At 44.1% G+C, this 23279-nt stretch overlaps 1 protein-coding gene across 1 annotated transcript in view; it reads right to left on the minus strand.

Annotated features, from left to right (window-relative positions):
• Positions 1-12800: 12800 nt before the first annotated feature.
• LOC135112510 (hemicentin-2-like) overlaps positions 12801-23279 on the minus strand; it is a 39196-nt gene continuing 28717 nt past the window's right edge. The window contains exons 10-12 of the mRNA XM_064026925.1: positions 18645-18787; positions 15891-16095; positions 12801-15780 (exon numbers count right to left, since the gene is read on the minus strand). Coding sequence (XP_063882995.1) covers positions 15680-15780; positions 15891-16095; positions 18645-18787 — 449 coding nt within the window. The 3' untranslated portion in view covers positions 12801-15679. The remainder of the gene's footprint in view (positions 15781-15890; positions 16096-18644; positions 18788-23279) is intronic.

The following is a 23279-nucleotide window of genomic DNA, read 5'->3' on the forward strand; positions in this document are numbered from 1 at the left end:
GCACTGTGCTTCACATCTGTAGTGTCGTCCACGAAGTTTCTATGCTGTGTGTACTGCTTCCAGAACACTCATGAATGTTGGTCGCAGCCGCACGTTTCCATTGCGGTGCAGTACAAGTCGTCATTACTTAACCGTCTCACTACTTTGTTACAACATTCCTTAATTACATGACTCATAAATAAAGACCATACTGAATCCATAGTAGGGGCGAAATATTGGTTCAGTGTGTGTGTGTGTGAGAGAGAGAGAGAGAGAGAGAGAGAGAGAGAGAGAGAGAGAGAGAGAGAGAGAGAGAGAGAGAGAGAATGCACAGCATACTGGAAGAGGGGCGGGGGAGTAAAAAGACAGAACTGCCAGTTAGTTCGTTAATTGCTACTACTACATAGTCAAACGTCACACCGGTGTCACGACCGGAATGGTATGCGCGGCACGTATCGTGAAAGCAGCTAGCCTCGCTACGTACCTCTGAATATTTTAGCTTAGTTAATCTTAAATTTGCTCTTATAAACGCCTTAGTCATCCACATTTTGCACCAAGGTATAACTGTGCTAGTTAGGTCGAAGTCTCAAACATCCATTGCCAAAGTTACATCCTTGTCCGACGCACTGTTGAGACGTTATTGAAAAAAAAAAAAAAAATTGGAAACTACCCCAGAAATCTTTAGTAGTGAGTCCTCACAATTGTTTTTCCCTCAGGTGATGCAGAATCCTTGTTAAACCACCACTTGCCTAGTTACATACTCCTACTAGGACTGACATAGGAAGTGAAGACAAGACGCTGAGATATTTGAGAATCCATGTTGTACCATCCTAGAATTTGTACGGTTCCTCTGCCTATCAGAACAAAGGGAACTTTTGACGCACACGTAAGTACGGAATATACTACTTTTATTATCATAATATACACTGGTACGCGGCGCTTCAGTATCTATTCATGACTCCAAAGCGAGGCTGACGCTCTGAACTGGATGGGTGTATAGGGATTGATGTCATTATCTCCAGTGCTGATCTCATTCACATAATGGAACGTCATATTCAATTGCCTAAACTGCGTATTTTTTTTTATTATACTCTAATTTTCATTTTGTCAGGCGAAAAATTTAAATGCAGCCTATTAACTTCTGTATAATTATGTTTGTTTTTAAGCAGTTCATTTTTTTTTTTTATAACAGAGTTTGTTATGCATTCAGTAACGTAAAACAAATAAACAAAATGGTACTGGAGTGTGTTAGGCTTTGTGCATCAGTGTGTTTATGTTTATGTGTGTTTAAAGTCCCGAGTGTAGAGTTATAATGAAGCCTTCACTTTTGTTGGGGAGAGGAGCGCGAAACGCAGGCGATTGTTAAGCTGCAAAAGTGAAATTATAATGATATGAGAAGATAAAAACGAAGAAAAAAAAAAATGTTGCGCTATTTGAAAGTTTGAACGAAATACATAATGAAAAGTATGTTTTCTTTTTTTTTTTTTTTTGTCTTGAGAGGCGATAGTCCGTGCGAGTAAACACCACCACCATCACTGTCACACACCTCACACCACCATCATCACCGCCACCATCACCACCCCGTCTTCAGCACTTAACGAAGAATACCAGCACCATCAATCCTCAGAAATGCATCACTCCTGAACTGACATTCACTAAGCACCACGCCCCAGGCCCATCGAGGTGCTGCTTCACGAGATGACTTGCTGCGGGGCTCTGGGCGGGGCAGGGCGGGGAGGGTGAGCACTTTGGAGTTTAGGCGAGGGAGCGGAAGGAACAAAGCGAAGGAAGTATGTAAGATTAAATCCTGAAATACTTCTGTTTCTCACCCACACTACATTCTGAAGGTTCTAGTTGAAATTAACGAGTTTTTTTTAAGGATGTTTGATGGTTCTAGTGGCAGATTAATACGATTCATACTTAATTAAACACTTGCGGAATCCTGTTAATCATCTACGTGGCCTTTGAAAATACAGCAAAATCCCTCTTATCCGGCATCAACGGGACCGCCGACATGCCGGATACTTGAATATTGCCGGATACTTGAATAGAAGTGAAATGATGTCCACAATCACCACCCTACACTCACGCATCTTACCATAACAAAGATCAGCTGATCTGATCAGCTGCTTAAGTGTAAGCACAACACGCTTCCTCTTTTCAACAACTTTAGGCATGATGAAGGCGTCAGGCGATAAACAGTGCACACGCGGGACTGAGTCACTGAGTAAACACAATGCAGTGGGCCGTGGATGGCGCGAAGCAGTACGCTCTGGTGGCGAGGGGACAAAGTATGCCTCGCGCGGGAATTTTAATCGATTTTATGAGTACACATTGATTTTTTATTGATTTTAAGGCTCGGAGAAAAATGTGCCGGATACTTGAAGTTGCCGGATACTCGAATGCCGGATGAGAGGGATTTTACTGTAATTGTAATGAGAGCAGTGTCCCAGAATACGGGACCATAGAACTACATACATTAATGCACCAAGTTCATGATCAGTGCTTCCCTTGTCATTTTCAGCACACGAGAGAGAGAGAGAGAGAGAGAGAGAGAGAGAGAGAGAGAGAGAGAGAGAGAGAGAGAGAGAGAGAGAGAGAGAGAGAGGTTAAGAAAGCAAGATTACCGTGCACTTACCGCAGTTACTATAAGCCAGTTGAGCAGAATTCCACGACAGATTACCATATGAATGAATAGCTAAAAAGAAAAACAACACGATACAGAGATATTGTCAAAAGGACAGGCTCAGTTTGACCTTTTCCCGTCTTTGGTTACCTTCAGTACTCCAGTGGAAGAGGGAGGACTGTATGAGGCATTACAGAGTGTAGTACATATGATGGATGGCAGTGCTGCCCTCTTTCTGCCTGTCTTCACTCTGCTAGCTGTGTCAGATCTGGCCCTTCCCACCTTGCCCTAACGCGCCCGGCCACTTGTTGCGTATTGATAGTGTTGATCTGTGCAGTGATTTCTCGTCCGTGTAGTGGCAGGGAGGAAACGTCTATCTCCTCCGGCACTATAAATCACGTAATGGAAGAGAGAGAGAGAGAGAGAGAGAGAGAGAGAGAGAGAGAGAGAGAGAGAGAGAGGAGAGAGAGAGAGAGAGAGAGAGAGAGAGAGAGAAAAATATACATTTCCTCTCTCTCTCTCTCTCTCTCTCTCTCTCTCTCTCTCTCTCTCTCTCTCTCTCTCTCTCTCTCTCTCTCTCTCTCTCTCGTCGCTGTTCATGCTCACATTAATACAAACGCTCACGCTACAAGTGATGGCGCAATAATCCAAATTTCTTTTTCGGTTAATTTTCCCTGCAGGAGTATTTTGTTGAAACGTATGTAGAATTTTAACATTTTAGGAAAATCCGTAACGCATCCTTTTAATTGAACACCGTCATTTGTATTAAAAATAGTTCTGTAACTGCACGTATACACAACATATTCACGCGCTCACGTTCACAGTTGGGAGTGAGCGTTTGTATGAATTCCGTGCTGCCGTGCTTGTCTGCTTCAAATACGTCACCTCGCGCCACGGCAAGCCTGCAGGGTAAGTGCTCCCTTCAGGGCGTAAACACTCATTACTTGCATAGAATGTAGCGAAGCACACGCACAAACCTAGTGTCATCTGCCTCGGGTGATGACTCGGGCCAGTGAATTCATTCGTGCGCGGTGGAGTACCAAGTATGATGCTGCTCTGTTCATCTCTACACGGGTTTCAGTGAGGACGTACGAGTACGTATATTAAGCTTAAGATGATTTTGCTGGCTTCCGTATCCATGGAGCTTCGAGGCAGAGTATATAATAACGATACTTGAGGTGGCGAGTGTTTTGTTTGACTTAGCGAGTGGACATTTTTGTCAGTTTCCGCCTCTACAGTGTTGCGGGGCAGGGCGCTTCTGGCGTGTAGAGGCAACACTTGAGTGGCGAGTGTTTTATTTGATGCAACGACCGGAAATTTATTTCGGTGTGTAGAATTTATTTCAGTGGATAAAATTTGTGACAGAGCTCTCCGTGTTAATGTTGAGCACCAAAACATGACACTTGTAGATGAGAGTCGCTTGACTTGGTTGAGTCAACCGGTGATATGAGTCATACGGCCGAAAAATCATTTATTTATTAATTTATTTTTTCCGCTGTCACTTTCTCCATATGCGTAAATGAAGAGCTCCAAGCGGAAGTCCTGCCTGCATGGGGCTGACGAGACGTATTGGCACTGACAGGCACTCCACCACGGGTTGCTCGTGGTTGGCGGGTCGCATGCCTCCCACGAGATCTGTGAGGACTGAGCCGCCTGTAGCTACCTGACTGCCGTGTTCCATTACACTCACAAGAATATTATAATTTTATTAAAGAAAATATTTACCAGGTGTCACTTACCTTATGAAAGTGATTGCTAATGAGATAATTTTTGTCAGCATGTCATACACACACATCATATCTCACCTCTCCTGATACGGCTCTTTGTCTTAGTAACTCCACCTGAAAGTTTGGAGTGTGCACGCAAAATGTAGCAATCGAAGTGGCATAATGACGGCGACGAGGGTAATAACACTCAGCCGCGTAGCAACGACATCCAGGTTTCTATTTGCAGGAGTAACAGCCCCCTAACACTGCCCTTATGGACGAGAAGCGTTTGCGCGAGGCCGCCGGTTTGGTTGGTACACACGCGGCCCAGGATCGGCATATTAACATTTAGCTGTAATTGCTTTCCCGACCCGACCATTTAATCACCCTATTCGCGTACTGTTTGTTTGCTTGGGTGTTTCTTCCCGCTGCGAGGCCACGATGCACGCGCCGCGGACAGGCAGTGGTCAGAGGAGCGGAGAGGAGGCCGAGGTCATTGTCGCGTCTGGTTGAGGTGGTGAAAAAATGAACAGGACGAGGCTACCTGCAGGGCTAGAAGAGACGAACACCTGCCTGAGATAGATTGATAGATGGATGGATGGATGGATAGATGGATAAATGGATAAATACCTAAACACACATAGAGAGAGAGAGAGAGAGAGAGAGAGAGAGAGAGAGAGAGAGAGAGAGAGAGAGAGAGAGAGAGAGAGAGAGAGACTGACCAACTGATCGACCAACAGACAGAGAGAAAGAGAGAGAGAGAGAGAGAGAGAGAGAGAGAGAGAGAGAGAGAGAGAGAGAGAGAGAGAGAGAGAGAGAGAGAGGGGGACAAACATTTCCCTTCCAACAATTATAATGATGTCTCTCTCTCTCTCTCTCTCTCTCTCTCTCTCTCTCTCTCTCTGCCGGTGGTGATGATGGTGATGGTGATGAGAGTGATAGTGATTGGTAGTAGGTAGTAACACTCGTAAATGGCTCCAGAGTTATCATCCTCACTATTTCAGCCGCCAGTTAGGTATTGTTCTCTACGCGAGACGGTATTTTTATTATTCTCTCTCTCTCTCTCTCTCTCTCTCTCTCTCTCTCTCTCTCTCTCTCTCTCTCTCTCTCTCCCCACCGCAGTTTTCGCGTCACCTTTAGTAATATTCCGCGAAAATATTTGTTACCTTAATTACCTTGATTTGTGAAGGTGTAGGTGAGAGAGAGAGAGAGAGAGAGAGAGAGAGAGAGAGAGAGAGAGAGAGAGAGAGAGAGAGAGAGAGAGAGAGAGAGAGAGAGAGACGGGGGAGAGGGGGGGACGAGCGAATGTGAATAACGTAAATGTGTTGGGGTAGTCGTCTGTGTGTGTGTGTGTGTGTGTGTGTGTGTGTGTGTGTGTGTGTGTGTGGAAGCGCCGCAGCTGGGCCATTAAGTATTAAAGGTTGTCATCATAATCCGTTTAATTTCGTCCGTATTTAATGAGGGGTGGTGAGGCGCGCTGGGTCCTGTCCACCCGCCCCCCACTCACACACACACACACACACACACACACACACACACACACACACACACTGCATTGTTGGCACCTCCCTTCATTTCGACTTAAATATCATATCCACACTTTACAAATCTACCATGAAAAAAAAAGTCTTCCCTAAGATATTTATATATAAAAAAAAAATATATATATGTAATAGAAAACGTACTCTATATTTGTCCCCTATTCACATACTAGTTTACCCCAAGCTCAGGTAAACACACGTCTCATTGTTACCTGAGATTTTAGCCCCGAGGTGGGAATAAATCACATGAACATTACTATATTAATTCAAGGGAGCACAAGGGGATGGCTTCTCTTTATCTAGCTGAGGAAAGTATAGTGGGAATGATCACCGTCTGTCCTCCCTCGTTTGATTGGGTGAATCGCTACGGTAAGTCTCCTTGTGTAAAATTCTTAATGGAGTGCAGATTCTTTCTTTTTCCGTCAAAGGGGATGTGGCGTTGTAAGGTATCGTGTGGCGCATGTCGTTGTCTTGTTGTTGTTGTTGTTGTTGTTGTTGTGGTTGTTGTTGTTGTTGTTGTTGTTTCTCCTCCTTCTTCTTCTTCTCAACATTTATTATTTGTTTGTTTTATTGATCTATTTATTTATTAATTGACTGATTTATTCATCCTCCACCTCAAGTCTTCTTTCTTCTCCTCCTCCTCCTCTTAAAATCTTCCTCGTCCTCCTCGTCCTTGTACTCCACTCTCATCTCCTCCTCCTACTCCTCCTCCTCCATTCATTCCACAGTTTTTCCAGCGGTGAGGGAGGTAACTAATATGAAGTGTGTAGTTATATTCTTTCCCTCTTCTCTTTTTTTTCCGCCTCTCATCTTTCTCTTATCCTCTTACTCTCGCCCTCTTCCTCCTTCGTAGAGGGAAAATAAAATAAAAGAGAAAAAGGAAGAAAGTGAGTGAACAGATGAGGTGGGAGGAGGTGAAATGGAATTAATAGATACCCGTGTTTGTGTTTTCCTTTTTTCTTTTCTCATTTTTTCATTCCGTGCGTTTCGTCTGACTCGTTTTTTCTTTTTTTTTGTTTTCTTTTACTTTATTAGTTGACCAAGAGTGGTAGTAGTGTGTGTGTGTGTGTGTGTGTGTGTGTGTGTGTGTGAGAGAGAGAGAGAGAGAGAGAGAGAGAGAGAGAGAGAGAGAGAGAGAGAGAGAGAGAGAGAGAGAGAGAGAGAGAGAGAGAGAGAGAGAGAGGGAGAGCGAGCCAGTGAGAAGGTGAGAGAAAACGCATTCAGGTGATGGGTAACTCAAGGAAATTTGGTTTCGTGTCCCTGTAAAGTTATCTAGACGGGTTTCTTCAGCTGATTCGGCTTGTGGGGTGGGAGGAGGGGGGTGATGACTGCCCCTAACCTCTCCCTTCCTGTGGAAAACAAACATACAAGCAAACCTTATCCCTCTTCTCCTTCTCCTCCTCCTCCTCTTCATTTTATTTTCTTCCATGTCCTTGTCTTTGTCTTCGTTCTTGCTCCCCGTTTTCTTTTCCTCTTCTCTCTAACTCCTTCTCCTCCTTCTCCTTCTTCTTTTCCTCCTCCTCCTCCTCCTCCTCCTCCTCCTCCTTGACTTTCTTTTAATGGCTCTTCTCTTTTTAATCTCCTCCTCCTCTTCCTCCTCCTCCTCCTCCTCCTCCTCCTCCTCCTCCTCCTCCTCCTCCTCCTCTTCTGTCCTTCGTTTAATTTCCTCTTGTAGGTGTGAGGTAATTGAAGGGAGCCATTTTCAAGAGAGAGAGAGAGAGAGAGAGAGAGAGAGAGAGAGAGAGAGAGAGAGAGAGAGAGAGTCACTGGTATGTGCACATTATATAATTAAATTTCTCTGAACTACTGCTCTCAGTCTCCCTTCTTACACACACTCACACACACACACACACACACACACACACACACACACACACACACACACACACACACACACACACACACACACACACACACACACACTGGCCACCACCACCACCACCACCACCAGCACCACCATGAAAAACAACGACAACAATACTGCTATTAAATTTTTAACCTATTCTATAATCGACTTTGTAGTAGCTATGCGTGTTGTTATTGGTGAAGTCTTTGCGGGTGTGAGGTTTAAATAAAAGAAAGAGAGGAGGAAAAGCGTAAGGAGAGTTCCCAAGAAGATCGATTCATTCTCGAGTAAACTCACTGTAAACTTCATTGAATGTCTTTCGTAATGAGCCTGTGCCTAAGAATGGTACTTTTAGTCAGGGCGTCTTGGAAATCGGAGCTAAACTTAAAAAAAAAAAGAAGAAAAAGAGACAAAAGAAAGGAAATAAATCTCTACCTATGTTTGGCTACTTTTTACGTAAACTTATTTTAAACTTTAATGTCTGTTTTTTTTTGTAATGGACCGATACTTACGAATGGTATTTTTGTTAAAGGAGTTTGTAGGTTTGAGGTTGAACTGAAAGAAAGGAAGAGGAGCAGAACATAAACTCGACTCAGACTTAAGCAATATTGATGTGGACTTTGATAATTATCTTTTGTAATGAGTGTGTGTCATTTATTGCACGATTTGGGGACCTGAGGCTAAACTGAAAGAAAACGGGAAGAGAAACATGCATAGGACTGATACGTGTAGACCTGACGGCTTCCTGCAGGCAGGTTCCTTTATTTTCTTACATTTTTATGTTCTAAGTTTATTCGTAGGATAAACTCATTATAAATTTTAATATCTCTCTTATTAATAACTCTGTACCTATGGATCATAATTTAAGCTTAAAAAAAAAAAAAACAGAGAGAAGACATTAACTTATAAGTTTATTCTTAGGTAAACTCAACTTACACCTTATTATTTTCCTTACGTCACAATTCTGTACCTATATAATTTAATTTCCACAAGAGGAGCCTTTGAAGATTCGACGCCAGGCAGAAAATGAGGAAAAATATATATATTCCTGTAAAAAATTAAGTTTCGTTTCACTATCATGTAATTCAAGTCCATATCAAGACCCAGATCTGGTGTTGGTTAGGTGAAGGAGAGCCAAAATTTCTTTAGTAAAATCTAAGAGCTCCATTATAACTGTTGTAAACTTTATGTAGCTTTCATATGACTTAGTAGTTTATGAGTGCTAAAGTTTGCTGACACACACACACACACACACACACACACACACACACACACACACACACACACACAAAGTTGCACTAACCCAAACACACAAATATTGGAGGAGGAAGAGAAGGAGAAGAAAGAAGAGTAAGTGTAAGAATAATAACAGTAATAATAATCATAATGCTAAGAAAAAAAAAGAATGAGGATGAGGAGGAGGGGATGGAAGATGAAGAGGGAGGAGGTTGAAGAAGGAAAAGAAGAAAAGGAAGAAGGAAAAGGAGGAGGAGGAGGAGGAAGAAGAAGATCAAGAAGAAAAACAAAGGAGAAGGAGGGGGAAGGAGGAAGAAAAAAGAGGAGAAGAAGGGTGAGTTGGAGGTGGAGGAGGAGGAAGAGGAATGCTACGAAAAAGTAGAAAAAAAAAAAATTCTGTGTAAGAGGAGACACAAAGGTGACACGAATAAAGCTGAGGATAAAGGTAGAAGGAGAGAAGGAACTGAGAAAGAGAAAGAAACAGAGAAAAGAAAGGAGGAAAGAGGGAGGGAAGAAAGGTGGAAGAAATGTAATGAGCAGGAAAGGTTGGAGGAAAAAGGAGGCGAAAGATACAATGAAGAAGGATAATGGGCGAGAGAAAGGAGGAGGAGGAAGTGGAGGAGGAGGAGTAAGAGAAGGGGAGAAAAGAAGAGAAGGAAGAAGGGAGACTAAGAGAAATGCGATGGAAAGGAAGGGAAGACGAGGTCAGGAAACAGCCTTCAGAAGGAAGAGGAGGAGGAGGAGGAGGAAGGAAATAGTGGAGGAAAGAATGTGAAGAGGAGAGGAAAGGAGAGGAGACAGAGAAGAGACAAGAAAGAGGAGAAAGAAGAAATAAAGGAAGGGAGAGGAGGGGAAATATCAATTGGAGAGAGAGAGAGAGAGAGAGAGAGAGAGAGAGAGAGAGAGAGAGAGAGAGAGAGAGAGAGAGAGAGAGAGAGAGAGAGAGAGAGAGAGAGAGAGAGAGAGAGAGAGAGAGAGAGAGAGAGAGAGAGAGAGAGAGAGAGAGAGAGAGAGAGAGAGAGAGAGAGAGAGAGAGAGAGAGAGACATACTTTCCAAACTGCTGCCGTTTTTCCCGAAACAACCAGAAACTTGAGACTTGGGAGGAGAGAAAGGAACCTCCTCCTCCTCCTCCTCCTCCTCCTCCTCCTCCTCCTCCTCTTACCTGACTGCCTCGAGTTTGCCTTTTTCAATGGTTCGCCAAATGAAAAGTAATCTGTATGAGTAGGAAAAATTTTCTTGTTCCTCAGCATCATCTTTTAGTCTCCAACTTTCCTCGACTCCATCCTTTCCCGGCGAGAAGAAAAGAAGAGAGAGAGAGAGAGAGAGAGAGAGAGAGAGAGAGAGAGAGAGAGAGAGAGAGAGAGAGAGAGAGAGAGAGAGAGAGAGAGAGAGAGAGAGAGAGAGAGTAAAAAAAGCGTAAAAGAAAGAGCTCGTTCGGGAATTATTACTTGCTTGCCTTGTGAAGATTCCATATTGCTGTGGCTTCGCACTTTTCTTTTTTCTCTTCTTTTTTCTCTTCCTTAATTTTTTTCCCATGACAGGAATTGTTTTGTTTTTTGTTTGTTTTTTATTTCTCTTACTTTTTCTTTTCGTTTTGCGTGGATTGTCTCTCTCTCTCTCTCTCTCTCTCTCTCTCTCTCTCTCTCTCTCTCTCTCTCTCTCTCTCTCTCTGGATTTTCTTTCTCTTTCTTATTTCCGTAATTTTCCTCTCCCTTCCCTTTCCTTCCTCCCTCTCTTCCTTTCTCCCCTTCCTCTCTATCCTTCTCTTCCTCTTCTATTTATACAGACTTACACCAATTTACAGAGTTGCTGTACATATACTGTTACATATTCATTACATAAATTTAGGCCAGAGACGTCACTGTTAATGTCTTCTAGCTGAAAACCTGTCCCTGTTCTGTCTGAAGCAACGACACGTTCACTATAGTCTTTAAGTGTTGTCTGGACCAACCCTCAACACTTGGCTGCACGGTAACCTTCCTTCTTCTCTTCATCTGCCATTCCCTCTCTCCCTTTCTTCCTCTCCCTGTCTCCCTTCCATCTTCCCCTTCCCCCTCGTCCCTTGAGAAACATTAAGCATTTTCTTCCCCCCACATTCTTAAACCTTCTCACTTTTATTAACTCTGCGCTCAACTATTTCATGTGTCCTCCCTCCCTCTCTCTCCCTCTCTCCCTCTCACTCTCTCCCTTTATTCCTCTCCTCCGTTCCTCCTTTCTTTCCTTCCTCCATCTCTTATTCGTCCCTCTTATGTTATTTTGGTATTGTTATTATTGTTACTTCTTCTTCTTCTTCTTCTTCTTTTTCTTCTTCTTCTTCTTCTTCTTCTTCTTTTTCTTTTCTACCACCATATACTAACATCATCACCTCCTCCTCTTCCTCTTCCTCTTCCTCTTCCTCTTCCTCCTCCTCCTCCTCCTCCTAACAGCTACACACACTTATATTTTCCTCCTATCTTTTTTCTCCCCACTTACAATTATCTGTGTTTCCCTTTTTTCCTTTCCTTTTGAGTCTCCTGTACACACACACACGTACTCTCTCTCTCTCTCTCTCTCTCTCTCTCTCTCTCTCTCTCTCTCTCTCTCTCTCTCTCATACATAAATATTCCCTCCCTCCCCAAACACTATCCAAGCTTTCCATCATTTTATTCTCCAAAACTGAGAAAACTTTTCCCTCTCTTTTCTTTCTTTCCTTCTTTTCCTCCCTCCCTCCCTTCTCTTTCTCATTCTCTCCTTCATTGCCTCCCCTCTATGACTTATTTCTTCTTAAATCCCCCCCCACGCTCTCTCTCTCTCTCTCTCTCTCTCTCTCTCTCTCTCTCTCTCTCTCTCTCTCTCTCTCTCTCTCTCTCCAATGACCTAACCCAACAAATTAATGAATCCTGTGTGTGTGCGTGTGTCCTTTCTCCCTCCCTCCCTCTTTCCCTCCATCCCTTCCTCCCTCCCTCCCTCCCTCCCTCCCTCCCTCCCTCCCTCCCACCCTCCGTCTGTCCGCTTCTTTCCAATTCTTCCACTCTTATTTTGTTTTTTTTTTTGTAATTGTTTGTTTCCTATATATTTCTCTCTCTCTCTCTCTCTCTCTCTCTCTCTCTCTCTCTCTCTCTCTCTCTCTCTCTCTCTCTCTCTCTCTCTCTCTCTCTCTCTCTCTCTCTCAATGTTCTTTCCTTCTTCCTTTCTCCTCCATTGCTCTCTGTCTTTTTCCATTTCTTCTTGCTTTTCTCCTTCCGCCTCCTCCTCCTTCTCCTCCTCCTCCTCCTCCTCCATCCATCGATGCCTTCCTCTCTTCCACTCGGAAGGAAGAAAGGAAGGAGTAAGTGGAGGGAAAGAATATTGCTTTGTTGTGTGTGATTTTATGGGTGTTGTTTGAGTGAGTGAGTGGGTGAGTGGGTGTGATTTAGTCAGTTAGTCTGTTAGTTTATTTCTGCACCATTCTCATTGGCCTGTTGTTCTTGTTATTGTTTTTTGTTCTTGTTCTTGTTCTTCATTCTTCTTATCCTCCTTATCATTTGGTGCAGCAGCTCCTCCTCCTCCTCCACTATCACCACCACCACAACGACCGCCGCCATACCACCGCACACTTGCCGCCAGTCGTCGTCATTGGCCACCGTCGTGCTCCAGCAAAGCCTCACTCAGTGCGCACGCCTCCCCGCGGCAGCAATTAGTGTGTTTGTCACCGTTGCCGCGCAGGGAAAAAATCAGTGGTGCTGTTAGGGATTTGTCTGGTTTACTGATTGGATTGTTTGTGTAAAGAAGTATTGAAACGAGTCGTGAATAAGTCAACACCATAAAGAACAAATAAATAAAAGCTTACATTTACTTGTGGCTGCGGCAGTCCTGTGGGGAGGCCTCGGGGAGAGAGACTCGCTGCTCACTGGTCAGTCTTTTATTGATGAAACATATCGTACAGATATATACAAATGAAGGTCAACATCGGAATATAGATTATAAAAAGCGTGCAGAACACGGAAGTTTTTGATGCCATAATGTAATGAAGTAACGAGCGTGCTGCGAAAGAGCCGCTCGCCGCCAGGAGCCGTCGCTGAGGGACGAGGCGGCGGCGGCCCGTGGCTCCGGCGGCTTGCTCCTGCTGGCGACGGCGATGGTGGCGGCGGCGACGAACCAGCGGCTCCTGCGGGACGCTCGGTGGAGGGTCTTCCTCTTTTACTGAACCAATGAAGACAAACCAAAATGAACCTCATGAAGCCACACTATAGCTCGCAGATTCCAACCTAAGGACCTGGACTACCTCCTGCAGCCAGCAGCTAAAGCAATGTTTATACACCGATACAAAAATATCCACTGTGTGTACACGTCTGATTCACGCTAAGGTTGTGGGGAAAAGTCACAGGAAAACAGCATCAGAAAAAAAAAATCAGCGTTAGGGAGGAGAATCACGAGGAATACAAAACATGTGCTACACTACACTACGTCCACTGATTACTGGCTGAGGCTGCTGTCTGACGCATTTCCTGTGGCTCTTCCCCGTCACCTACATTACAAATGGCACATAGATAACTGGAAGAAACTCTGGTGTCGTGCTGAAAAGGCTGTTTCCTCACAAGTTGTCGCTCTGTGCTAAGTCGCCATAATGTTCTACTTGAGCCGAGCTCTCCGCAGGGCCTCGGCCTAACGGGGGTACGTACGTACATCCTGAAACTACTTGACTGGTAACTACGATGGACTTGTGGGTAACCTACTTTATAATGAGACTTAGGTACGGAGCGCCCGTCGCTCGCAGCGGGTGTCTTGGTGCGGGCGACGGGCGGCGCCCACGGAGGGAGGCGGCGGCCCGGTGAGTGCATGGCACCGGCTGGATCCTGACGGCGGCCCGATCACTTGTCGCGCTGCGGGTTGCCTTGCTTGTCTGTGCCTCACCTGCTCCCTTGCCTGTCCCGGTTGGCCAGCCGCGGCCAGCCACGCGTCCACTCTGTTGTCTCTCATTCACACACGGCAGATTGAGGGATTCCTAATTGAACGTTTGTTTTTCAGCTGAATTCATATGAAATCATATGGAACTGTGCGAAAGTAAAGTTGTTGCAGTAAACAGTGATATGCAGATAAGTTAATTTCATCCGAGGTAAACTTGGCCCGGCCTCGGCGACGGGGCCGCGGGGCGCGAGGGTGTCCGCTCCTGTATACGTGTCGGGGAGGCGCGGGGAGGGAGAGATCACGGCGGTTCTCCTTCACTTCCCGGAGTCCGCCGACTAAGGCACCGGCACGCGTTATGACGCCCTCCTGCAGGCTGCACATCGCTAGGGACTCGGGTCTTGCGTTGGATCTCGTACACGTAGAGAGGCGCTCCGCCCTGCCCTGGCCCCAAAAGTGTCGGGCTGCTTCGGGCGCCTCACTCACGGACTAATCACTGCCGTTGAAGTATCCATTTCATTGTATACATTGACTGAAACTGAACTGCACTGTGGATGAGAGAGATGAGAGTGCCGGGGCAGTGAGGGAGCCTTGTCTCGGCGCGAGCACAGGCGGCGGCGGTTGTGGGAAGCGGTGAAAGATGACTCGCGGGGAGAAACACAAGCTTGTAGCAAAACTCACACTAACATTTGCCTTTGTCTTGTAATTCTCGTGCTTTAACACAGTAACAGCCTTGAATAGAGACGGTGGAAATTTCGCCATCTTGTATGTACAGCCGAGGAGCCCGCGGTCCGTCTGGCCGGCGGAGGCGAGCACGGCGGCGGCGGCGGAGGCAGGCACGGCGGACACTATCGGAACCAAAAGGATCTTTTCACGAATTGAACAGCGATGTGCCTCGTTATCAATTTTGAGGATGACAGTGAAGTGTTCCGAAACAGAGAGCCTGTGGCCTCGGCGCTGCGGGGCTGGTGGGGGGCGGGGTGCGGGTAAGGGAGGGCCTGATGGTGGCAGGGCCTTTCTAGTTGAAGAGAAACAGCCCACACCCTTACGAGGCGCGCGCCATGCCAACCGCCGTCGCTGCTGCCCGGTCGGCAGCTAACGCGGCCGCCGCGCCGCGCCTCTTTAGAGCGACGGTCAGTCTGCCGGCGGAAGTCGGACGCGCACGACGCCTGGCGGAGCGGAGTGCTGGGAGAAGTACTTGACTATGTTGGTCCGGGTCCAAAAATGACAACGTTCTGTTTCTGTAGAAACAGAAGCACAAATACACATAAAAAAGGCTACAGTTATAACAAACTCTCCATTGTAGGAGGCACTCGTACATCAATCAAGTCTGGAATGGACATCATCACGATGGAGTGAAAACACTGGACTGGATAGCTGCGACGAGCGTCCTGTGCTGGGACGCACCGCTGCGTGAAGGGGGCTCTCTGGCCAAGCACCGGGCCTCATGCCTCGGGGAACCTTCCCAAGTATCAACGAGAAAAAAGGAAAGAAAGAAAAAAAAAAGAGAGAGAGAGAGAGAGAGAGAGAGAGAGAGAGAGAGAGAGAGAGAGAGAGAGAGAGAGAGAGAGAGAGAGAGAGAGAGAGAGAGAGATTGTTAGGTACATCTCACTAGCGGCGGCAGGAGATCTCTACACCACACCCTGAGGCCTGTCTCCTGCAGGGGGAGGGAGCGAGGCGCCCCTCAGCCCACACTTGCCGAGCACTTGCTGTCCTGGTTGCTGGTCTGTGCACAGCCACAGAAGCCTAAAATGTTCTGTCTTATTGTAGGTACCAAGCCGTCCAACTGGTCCGTGGTATTGAGAACCCTCCGTGATGCACGTTATTACTGAGGAAGGGCGGGATCGGGGCGTGCAGGACTGATCCTCGATGGCCGTGCTTCTACATGGCGGTGAGGCTCAGCGCCAGCATCAGCAGCAGCAGGAGGGCCGAGGCGGTCTCCCGACATCCCGCCCCGCTAGTGGACTGTAAGACGGCCATGGCTGCGGGAAGGGAAAGCAGTGTTACTTGTGGCTTCCCTATGCCCAGACCTGAGGGTACCAGTGCAGCTTTACTTCGGATGGAAATAGGAAGGGTCAGTCATGGTGCTTACCTTTCTTGGTGAAGAAGGAGAAGCGATCTGACTCTGACGACCAGCCGTACTTGTTCCTGACTCTCAACATGGCCATGTAGTCTGTGGCCACCTCCAGGTTCTCCAGTCTGTAGGCGAGGGAGTGGCGAGTCCCGTGGCGCACCACCTCATTCCCGACGATTTTAGAGAAGCTCCTCCACTTTCCTGCCATTACCGTATAGTTCCTCTGTTGAAGGAGAGAGAGAGAGAGAGAGAGAGAGAGAGAGAGAGAGAGAGAGAGAGAGAGAGAGAGAGAGAGAGAGAGAGAGAGAGAGAGAGAGAGAGAGAGAGAGAGAGAGAGAGAGAGAGAGAGAGAGAGAGAGAGAGAGAGAGAGAGAGAGAGAAATTAATACATTTACCCTGCGGCAACCATTCTAATCTATTACTGGTAGATACACTCGAGGATCACACTATTATAAGCAAGCCATCAGGCCACACCTTCACGGCAGGGACTTAACCCTTTCACTGCGATACAAAATAATTAGCAGCACCAGAATTAATGTACGGATTCTTTATGAGCATCTACAAGAAAGCAGGAAATGAAAAGAAGAGCAGATTATGAAATTTCTAGCCAGTTGAAAGACTGGAGATGGCTGTAGAATACGTAAAAATGTCTCAAAGTGATCAGTAATTAAGGAAAGAGGTACCAAATAGCAATCGGCTATCAGTGCGCTCCTCCGGCCATCCTCTTCAGGACACTCGGACAAGACCACTACCACCCCATTGACACATAGCCACTCCCTCCACAGCCACCATCACTGCTACAATGAAACTCTGCCTTAATTGCTACACGAGAATACAAGGATAGCCTTAAACATAATTAAGCAGTGGGTGAAAAGCCTAGCGGGGAGAATTGTGTGATGTGTGTGTGTGTGTGTGTGTGTGTGTGTGTGTGTGTGTGTGTGTGTGTGTATTATGTGTGTTTTATTTTGTTTAATCAGCGTTTGATTACAATGTACCGGTGAGTTAGTAATCAAATAGATGGTGTGTGTGTGTGTGTGTGTGTGTGTGTGTGTGTGTGTGTGTGTGTGTGTGTGTGTGTGTGTGTGTGTGTGTGTGTGTGTAAAGTAATGCCACCAGCTGATAATACAAATTCAAAAAGAAAAAAAGTACATGCCCGTTGGCAAAGTGTGTGTGTGTGTGTGTGTGTGTGTGTGTGTGTGTGTGTGTGTGTGTGTGTGTGTGTGTGTGTGTGTGTGTGGCAGTGATGGGCTGGGAGCGAAGGGTGAGGGCGCCGCGCCGCACGTGTTGTGTGAGGGGCGGGACAGGCACGTCCATCATTCCCAACACGAGGGAGGAGGAGCAACAAAGGAACATGTAATCCACTAGGTGAGAATTGTCCATTTTTACTCACACTAATTGTAGCCATTCGGCGGCGACAAAAAACGGATCACAGCAAAAGCCTCCCCCTTACTGCTGAAGGTGAAGAAGAACGTGCAGGCGGGTTGTGAAGAGCAAAAAGATATTACTCTTTTGTTAGGAAGATGGGAGAATAGAAAGAGACGGATCTTTTCTATTCTTTCTCTTGATAAAGGTGAATGTATGAGAGTATGTCATTGTGATAAACTAGTCTTCCTGTGCGTGATTAAGGCGAATGTATGAAGGAGTGTCCCGCTGATAAACTAGTCTTATTCTACGTGATTAAAGCGAATGTATGGAAGATTATGTTACTGTGATAAACTTTTCTTATTCCCCATGATAAAAGGCGAGTGTAAGAAGGCGCACGTCGCTGTGATAAAGTATTCTTATTTCCGTAATCTAAAATGTATCGTGGTAGGAATACAACGGAAGGTGTTATGAAATTGTTCACTCTGGAAATGTAGATTGCTGAATATTATAGCAAGATATTACATGTGCATAGAACCTTTTAGTGTTGCGAAATTTGAAGGGGAGAAGATGACAGGAGGCAGATGAAGAAATGATATATGGGAAGCAGAAAGCAAGTGTGTTTATAGGAGAACTCATACATGTATATACTGTTTTATACGAGAATGTAGTAGAAGGAGTAAAGAGAACACGGCACTACTAAATTATGAGGTTCGTTTAGTCAGTAAAGATGTGTTGAAAAATTACTAAAGGATAAATCTCTCCTTTTTATCAATGTATTAATTTTTTTTTATCTTTGTGTGCTGTATTGTGGATGCTCAGGCTTAATAGAACGGTCTGATGCAAGTTTACGGTTTCGAAAGACATAACTGACAACAAGAGGAGTGATAGAGTAGTACAAAATCTTACATTCATTGAAGTTTTATTAATGCCTTGTGAAAAAAAGGGGTTTAAAGTTAGATTAGGTTAAGTTAGATAGGATCTGGTCAAGTTAGCTTAGAGTGGGATGGGTTAAGTTAGGTTAGGTTAGGTTTTGTTAGGTTAGATAGGTTAGATTAGGTTACGTTATTTAGGTTAGGTTAATTTAGGTTACGTTATGTTAATTAATGCTATGTTATGGTATGTTAGGAAAGTGTCTACTATAATTACCAGCAAAATTGTTAAAGAAAACAGAGCAGTGAGGTTAGGTTAAGGTAGGTTAAGTTAGGTTAGGTTAGCTTACGTTAGGTTAGGTTAGGTTAAGTTAGGTTAGGTTAGCTTACGTTAGGTTAGGTTAGGTTAAGTTAGGTTAGGTTAGCTTACGTTAGGTTAGATTAGGTTAGCTTACGTTAGGTTAGGTAAGTCATTATCATTACCAACCAGAGAATTAAGGAACTCGGCAGAGGCATATACTCATATTAATTTACTCACGTGCCATGCCCCTGGGTGTGTCTTGCGGTACTTGATGATGAACTCAGTGATGGGGTAGTAACTCTCCGTCTCCATCGTGAAGGTGTAAGAGTCGCTCTCCCCGCCGTTGGGACTGCTGGTGATGACTGGGGGCTTGGGCAGACCTGTGGGGGAGGAGATGAGTGAGACCTGTGACCTGTATTCTAAAACACCCCTATGCTACACCTCCACTACTTTCAAAAGTCTCTAGTTGTTGAAGTTACAGGGGTTTTCAAGTGTGTTTTTACGGTTCTAGTGACAGATTAACAAGTTTTCTACATTATCAACAGGATAAACACTTTTGAGAACCCGGCTAAACATCTCTATGGCCTTTGAAAATAGTCATGATGAGAAAGTAAGGCGTTTCCGAATATTGGCCCTGATTTGAATGAGTGTTGGTATAGAATGGAGGTAAAGAGAGTACTGGGACGGTAGAAATAAGTGAAAAAGCAGGAAGAATGAAGTGCGAAATGAAGATAGGCTGGAAAGGTGAGGGAAAGATAAGGGCAAGTGAAGGATGCAGTGCTTGTAGAGAGGTTTGAGAGAAGGAAGGAAAGGGTAAGAACGGGTGAAGGAGGAGGTGATGGAGCTAAGGAAGGGAGTAATGAGAGAGAGAGAGAGAGAGAGAGAGAGAGAGAGAGAGAGAGAGAGAGAGAGAGAGAGAGAGAGAGAGAGAGAGAGAGAGAGAGAGAGAGAGAGAGCAGACAGTAAAAAGAAAAAAAAAGACCAATATCTTACAAATGATCACATAAACTCCGAAATTCAACACACTCAAATGACCTAGTTAACTTTCCCTTAATGACCAACGCATCTAGTAAATAACCACTTTACTTACATAACACACGCACACACACGCACGCACATATACAGGTAACTAACTCACTGCTCACGTGTACATCCGTCCGCCGCTTGATTAATGTTTAAATGAAATAGTCTGATATAACTTATGAGCTTTTCAGTGGCCTGCTTTGAACTGGTGCTGTGAACTGGCGAGCGTCACTGAGCGGAGATAAAACACAGCCACATACGGGGGAAAACAGTGGAATTACCGAGTTGAAAGAGTTGAATATAATTAGGTGAAAAGTTGTGCGCAGTGACGGTGGTGGTGGTGGTGGTGGTGGTAGCAGCAGCAGTATTAGTGTGTGTCTTTGTGTGTACTGTGTATGTGTGTAGGCGTGCGTCTTTTACCATTACATAAAATAGTGACTGAGTTTAGTGTTAAATATGATAAGGTATATAGTATTTTTTTAGTAGTGGTGGTGATGGTGATAGTAGTAGTAGTAGTAGTGTGTGTGTTTGTTTGTTTGTGTGTGTGTAATAATAATAATAATAATAATAAACGGTTTATTATTTAGGCAGTTTGACAAACTGAAAATGTACATAGGGGATGGGGAAAAACTTAACATTAATCCTAACGGTAAGACTAATCTAGGAGGGAAATACTATCGATTGATGGCTCGCACCATGGTGGGAATCGCACTGAGTCTGTACCGGTCCGTGCGCGGCGCCTTCAGGGGCGTTATTTTGTTGTGGTGTCTGGTGGCACGGACAGGGCGAGGCGCGTCGGGCGGCAGCATGTCTCTGAGACGCGGATGATGCAGTAGTCCCTTCCCAAACTTCTCCAAACTTCTGTGTGTGTGTGTGTGTGTGTGTGTGAGTGTGTGTACTGATAACAACAAAGTAGAATAAGGCGCCCGTGGGTGTTTAATGGTTGGCAGTAATCTGATATATGTTCATGGGAATGAAAACTTGTATATACTGTATATGTATGTATGTTGCAGTTGGTGATTAAACGATGCTAGCCTTGCTTTTTTCTCATGATGATAATGATGATAATAATGACAAGGATTATTACTATTATTACAACTACTACTACTATTATTATTATTACAACTATTATTATTATTATTATTATTATTATTAGTAGTAGTAGTAGTAGTAGTAGTAGTAGTAGTAGTAGGAGTAGTAGTAGCGGAACACGTGGATAATTAAACTATTAAAACGTTTGATAGGTATACATAAGAGGAAAAGGAAAAGGAGGAGGAGGAAGAAGAAGAAGAAGAGAAGGAGGAGGAGAAGGAGGAGAAGGAGGAGGAGGAGGGAAGAGAAAGTTTAGAAGGAGAAGGGAGGGAGAAGGAGGTGTAGAAGACCCATTCTCTCTCTCTCTCTCTCTCTCTCTCTCTCTCTCTCTTATCATCATCATCATCATCAATACTACGTACTACTACTACTACTACTACAACTACTACTACTACTACTACTACTACTACTACTACTACTACTACTACCACAACCAGAACCACTACTACCACTACTACTATTCTTATTATCATTACTGTTGTCACTTTAACATCTGAATCTTATAATGTAATTCTTTAATCCTCGTATAAACTTTCAATTCACAAATCAACTTCATGGTTCGAGCTTAAGTGCGAAAAAGTAAGCTGCTTTTGTTCAGTTATCAGCATTGAAGTGTGTCTATTTTCATGCTTTTCTGTTATTGTAGTGTGTTTCCGTCCATCCTTCTATCTATAACTTCCTCCCTCTTGTTATCGCTATCCGTACTGTCCTGCGTTCCTTCTTTTCTTCACGTCCTTCCTCGTTTTCTTCTTCCATCAAGCCTTTTTTTTGTTTAATTTCTTTTTCCTTCTATAATTTCTTCTATTTTCTCTTCTCTCTCTTAATTTTTTCTTCGTTTCATCTTTCCTATCCAGTTATTATCTTCATCCCTCTCTTCCTTTTATCCTTCCATCCATCCTTCCTTAATTTCATCCATAATTATTCTCCCTTTTTCTCTCTATCTACCTTTTTCTTATGTTCCTTCTTCCTTCTTCACCTATCTCCTACCCTTACTTTTTTTCCCCCTTTTCTTCTTCTATTCTACCTCAATTTATATCATATCCATCAGTCCTTCGTTTCCTTCATCCATAATATCTTTTTTTTCTCTTCTCTCTATCCACCCTTTTAACGTTAATTCTTCCTTATCCACTTCCCTCACTTTCTTTTATCCTTCCACCCTTCCTTCTTCTATTTCTACCTGTAATTAAGCGTACAACTTTAATATTTAGCCGTGTCCTGAAGGTTGTGTGTCTGGTTAGGTCGTGTGATACTTCTCAGTGTCAGTTTCGTAATTAAAGTCATTATTTATTACAATGTCGATAATTAAGTACACCGCGTCTGTAATTCTTCCCGTATTTCATCGACAGTAGTTACATCACAAGAACTGTACCCATAACAAATTGAATCACACAGCACCACATTTCACCACGCCACGCTTCGCCACACCACACCTCACCACACCACACACACTGTTCGAAGCGTTACATTCACATCGCACCACACTAAACCACATCACACCACACAGCACCACACCACACCACACCACACTGTTCGAAGCATTACAGTTACACCACATATCTCTCAGCCACACCATGGTATCCAGTCCCGCTACATTACTCGGCCACGCCACATTAGCTACACTACTTGCACCAAAGCCACATTACTCGTAGCATCATCATTACTACAGTGTTACACCTAGAGTGACGCTGGTGCTACAAGTATCTAATCTGTACACATTAATGTAGCCTAACCTAACCTAACCTAATCTAACCTGGTCTAATTTGAATCTAATCTAACCTAACCTAACCTAACCTAACCTAACTAACGTAATCTAATTTAACCCAACAAACCTAATCTAACGTAACTTAATCTAACATAACCTTACCCAACTTGACCTAATCTAATCTAACCAAACCAAACCTAACCTAACGTAACTTAATGTAACCTAACCTTAACTTAACCTAACCTAATCTAATCTAACTTAACCTAACATGAAATAAACACAGTGAACAGCCAACGCCCATCATGGAATACACATGCCACTGAGAAACAAGAAGCAACATAATTATTTTTTTTATCTCTTTACAATATTAATGATGTGACATTTAACATAATTTTGATAAGTTATGATATTTTTTTAGTTTTATTCTTTTTTTTTTTTTCCGGCTTAAGTTACAAGTTACATTTGTGTTGGAAAAGATAGATAGATAGATAGATAGATAGATAGATAGATAGATAGATAGAGAGAGAGATAGATAGATAGAGAGAGAGAGAGAGAGAGAGAGAGAGAGAGAGAGAGAGAGAGAGAGAGAGAGAGAGAGAGAGAGAGAGAGAGAGACCAAAAGCAGCTTACGAGAGACTGGGAAAAAATCGTAATAGTGAATGATTTAATGTAACCAGGTTGTAGAGGGGATTGTTGGGCTGTTGTTATTATTATTATTATTATTATTATTATTATTATTATTATTATTATTATTATTATTATTATTATTATTATTATTATTATTATTATCATCATCGTCATCGTGGTTGTTGTTGTTGTTGGTGTTGTTGTTGTTGCTGCTGCTGTTGGTGTTGGAGTTGCTGCTGCTCTCACTCCTCCCGCCAATACCACCGTTGGTCTACACAATTTATGCATTCCGTATTGTAACAATTTAATCCTCATTCCCGGTTAATTAATATTTATGACCCCCCTGCGCTTATCGTATACATTCTCTCTCTCTCTCTCTCTCTCTCTCTCTCTCTCTCTCTCTCTCTCTCTCTCTCTCTCTCCTCTCC

This window comes from Scylla paramamosain, chromosome 24, assembly GCF_035594125.1.
Source record: "Scylla paramamosain isolate STU-SP2022 chromosome 24, ASM3559412v1, whole genome shotgun sequence".
NCBI lineage: Eukaryota > Metazoa > Arthropoda > Malacostraca > Decapoda > Portunidae > Scylla > Scylla paramamosain.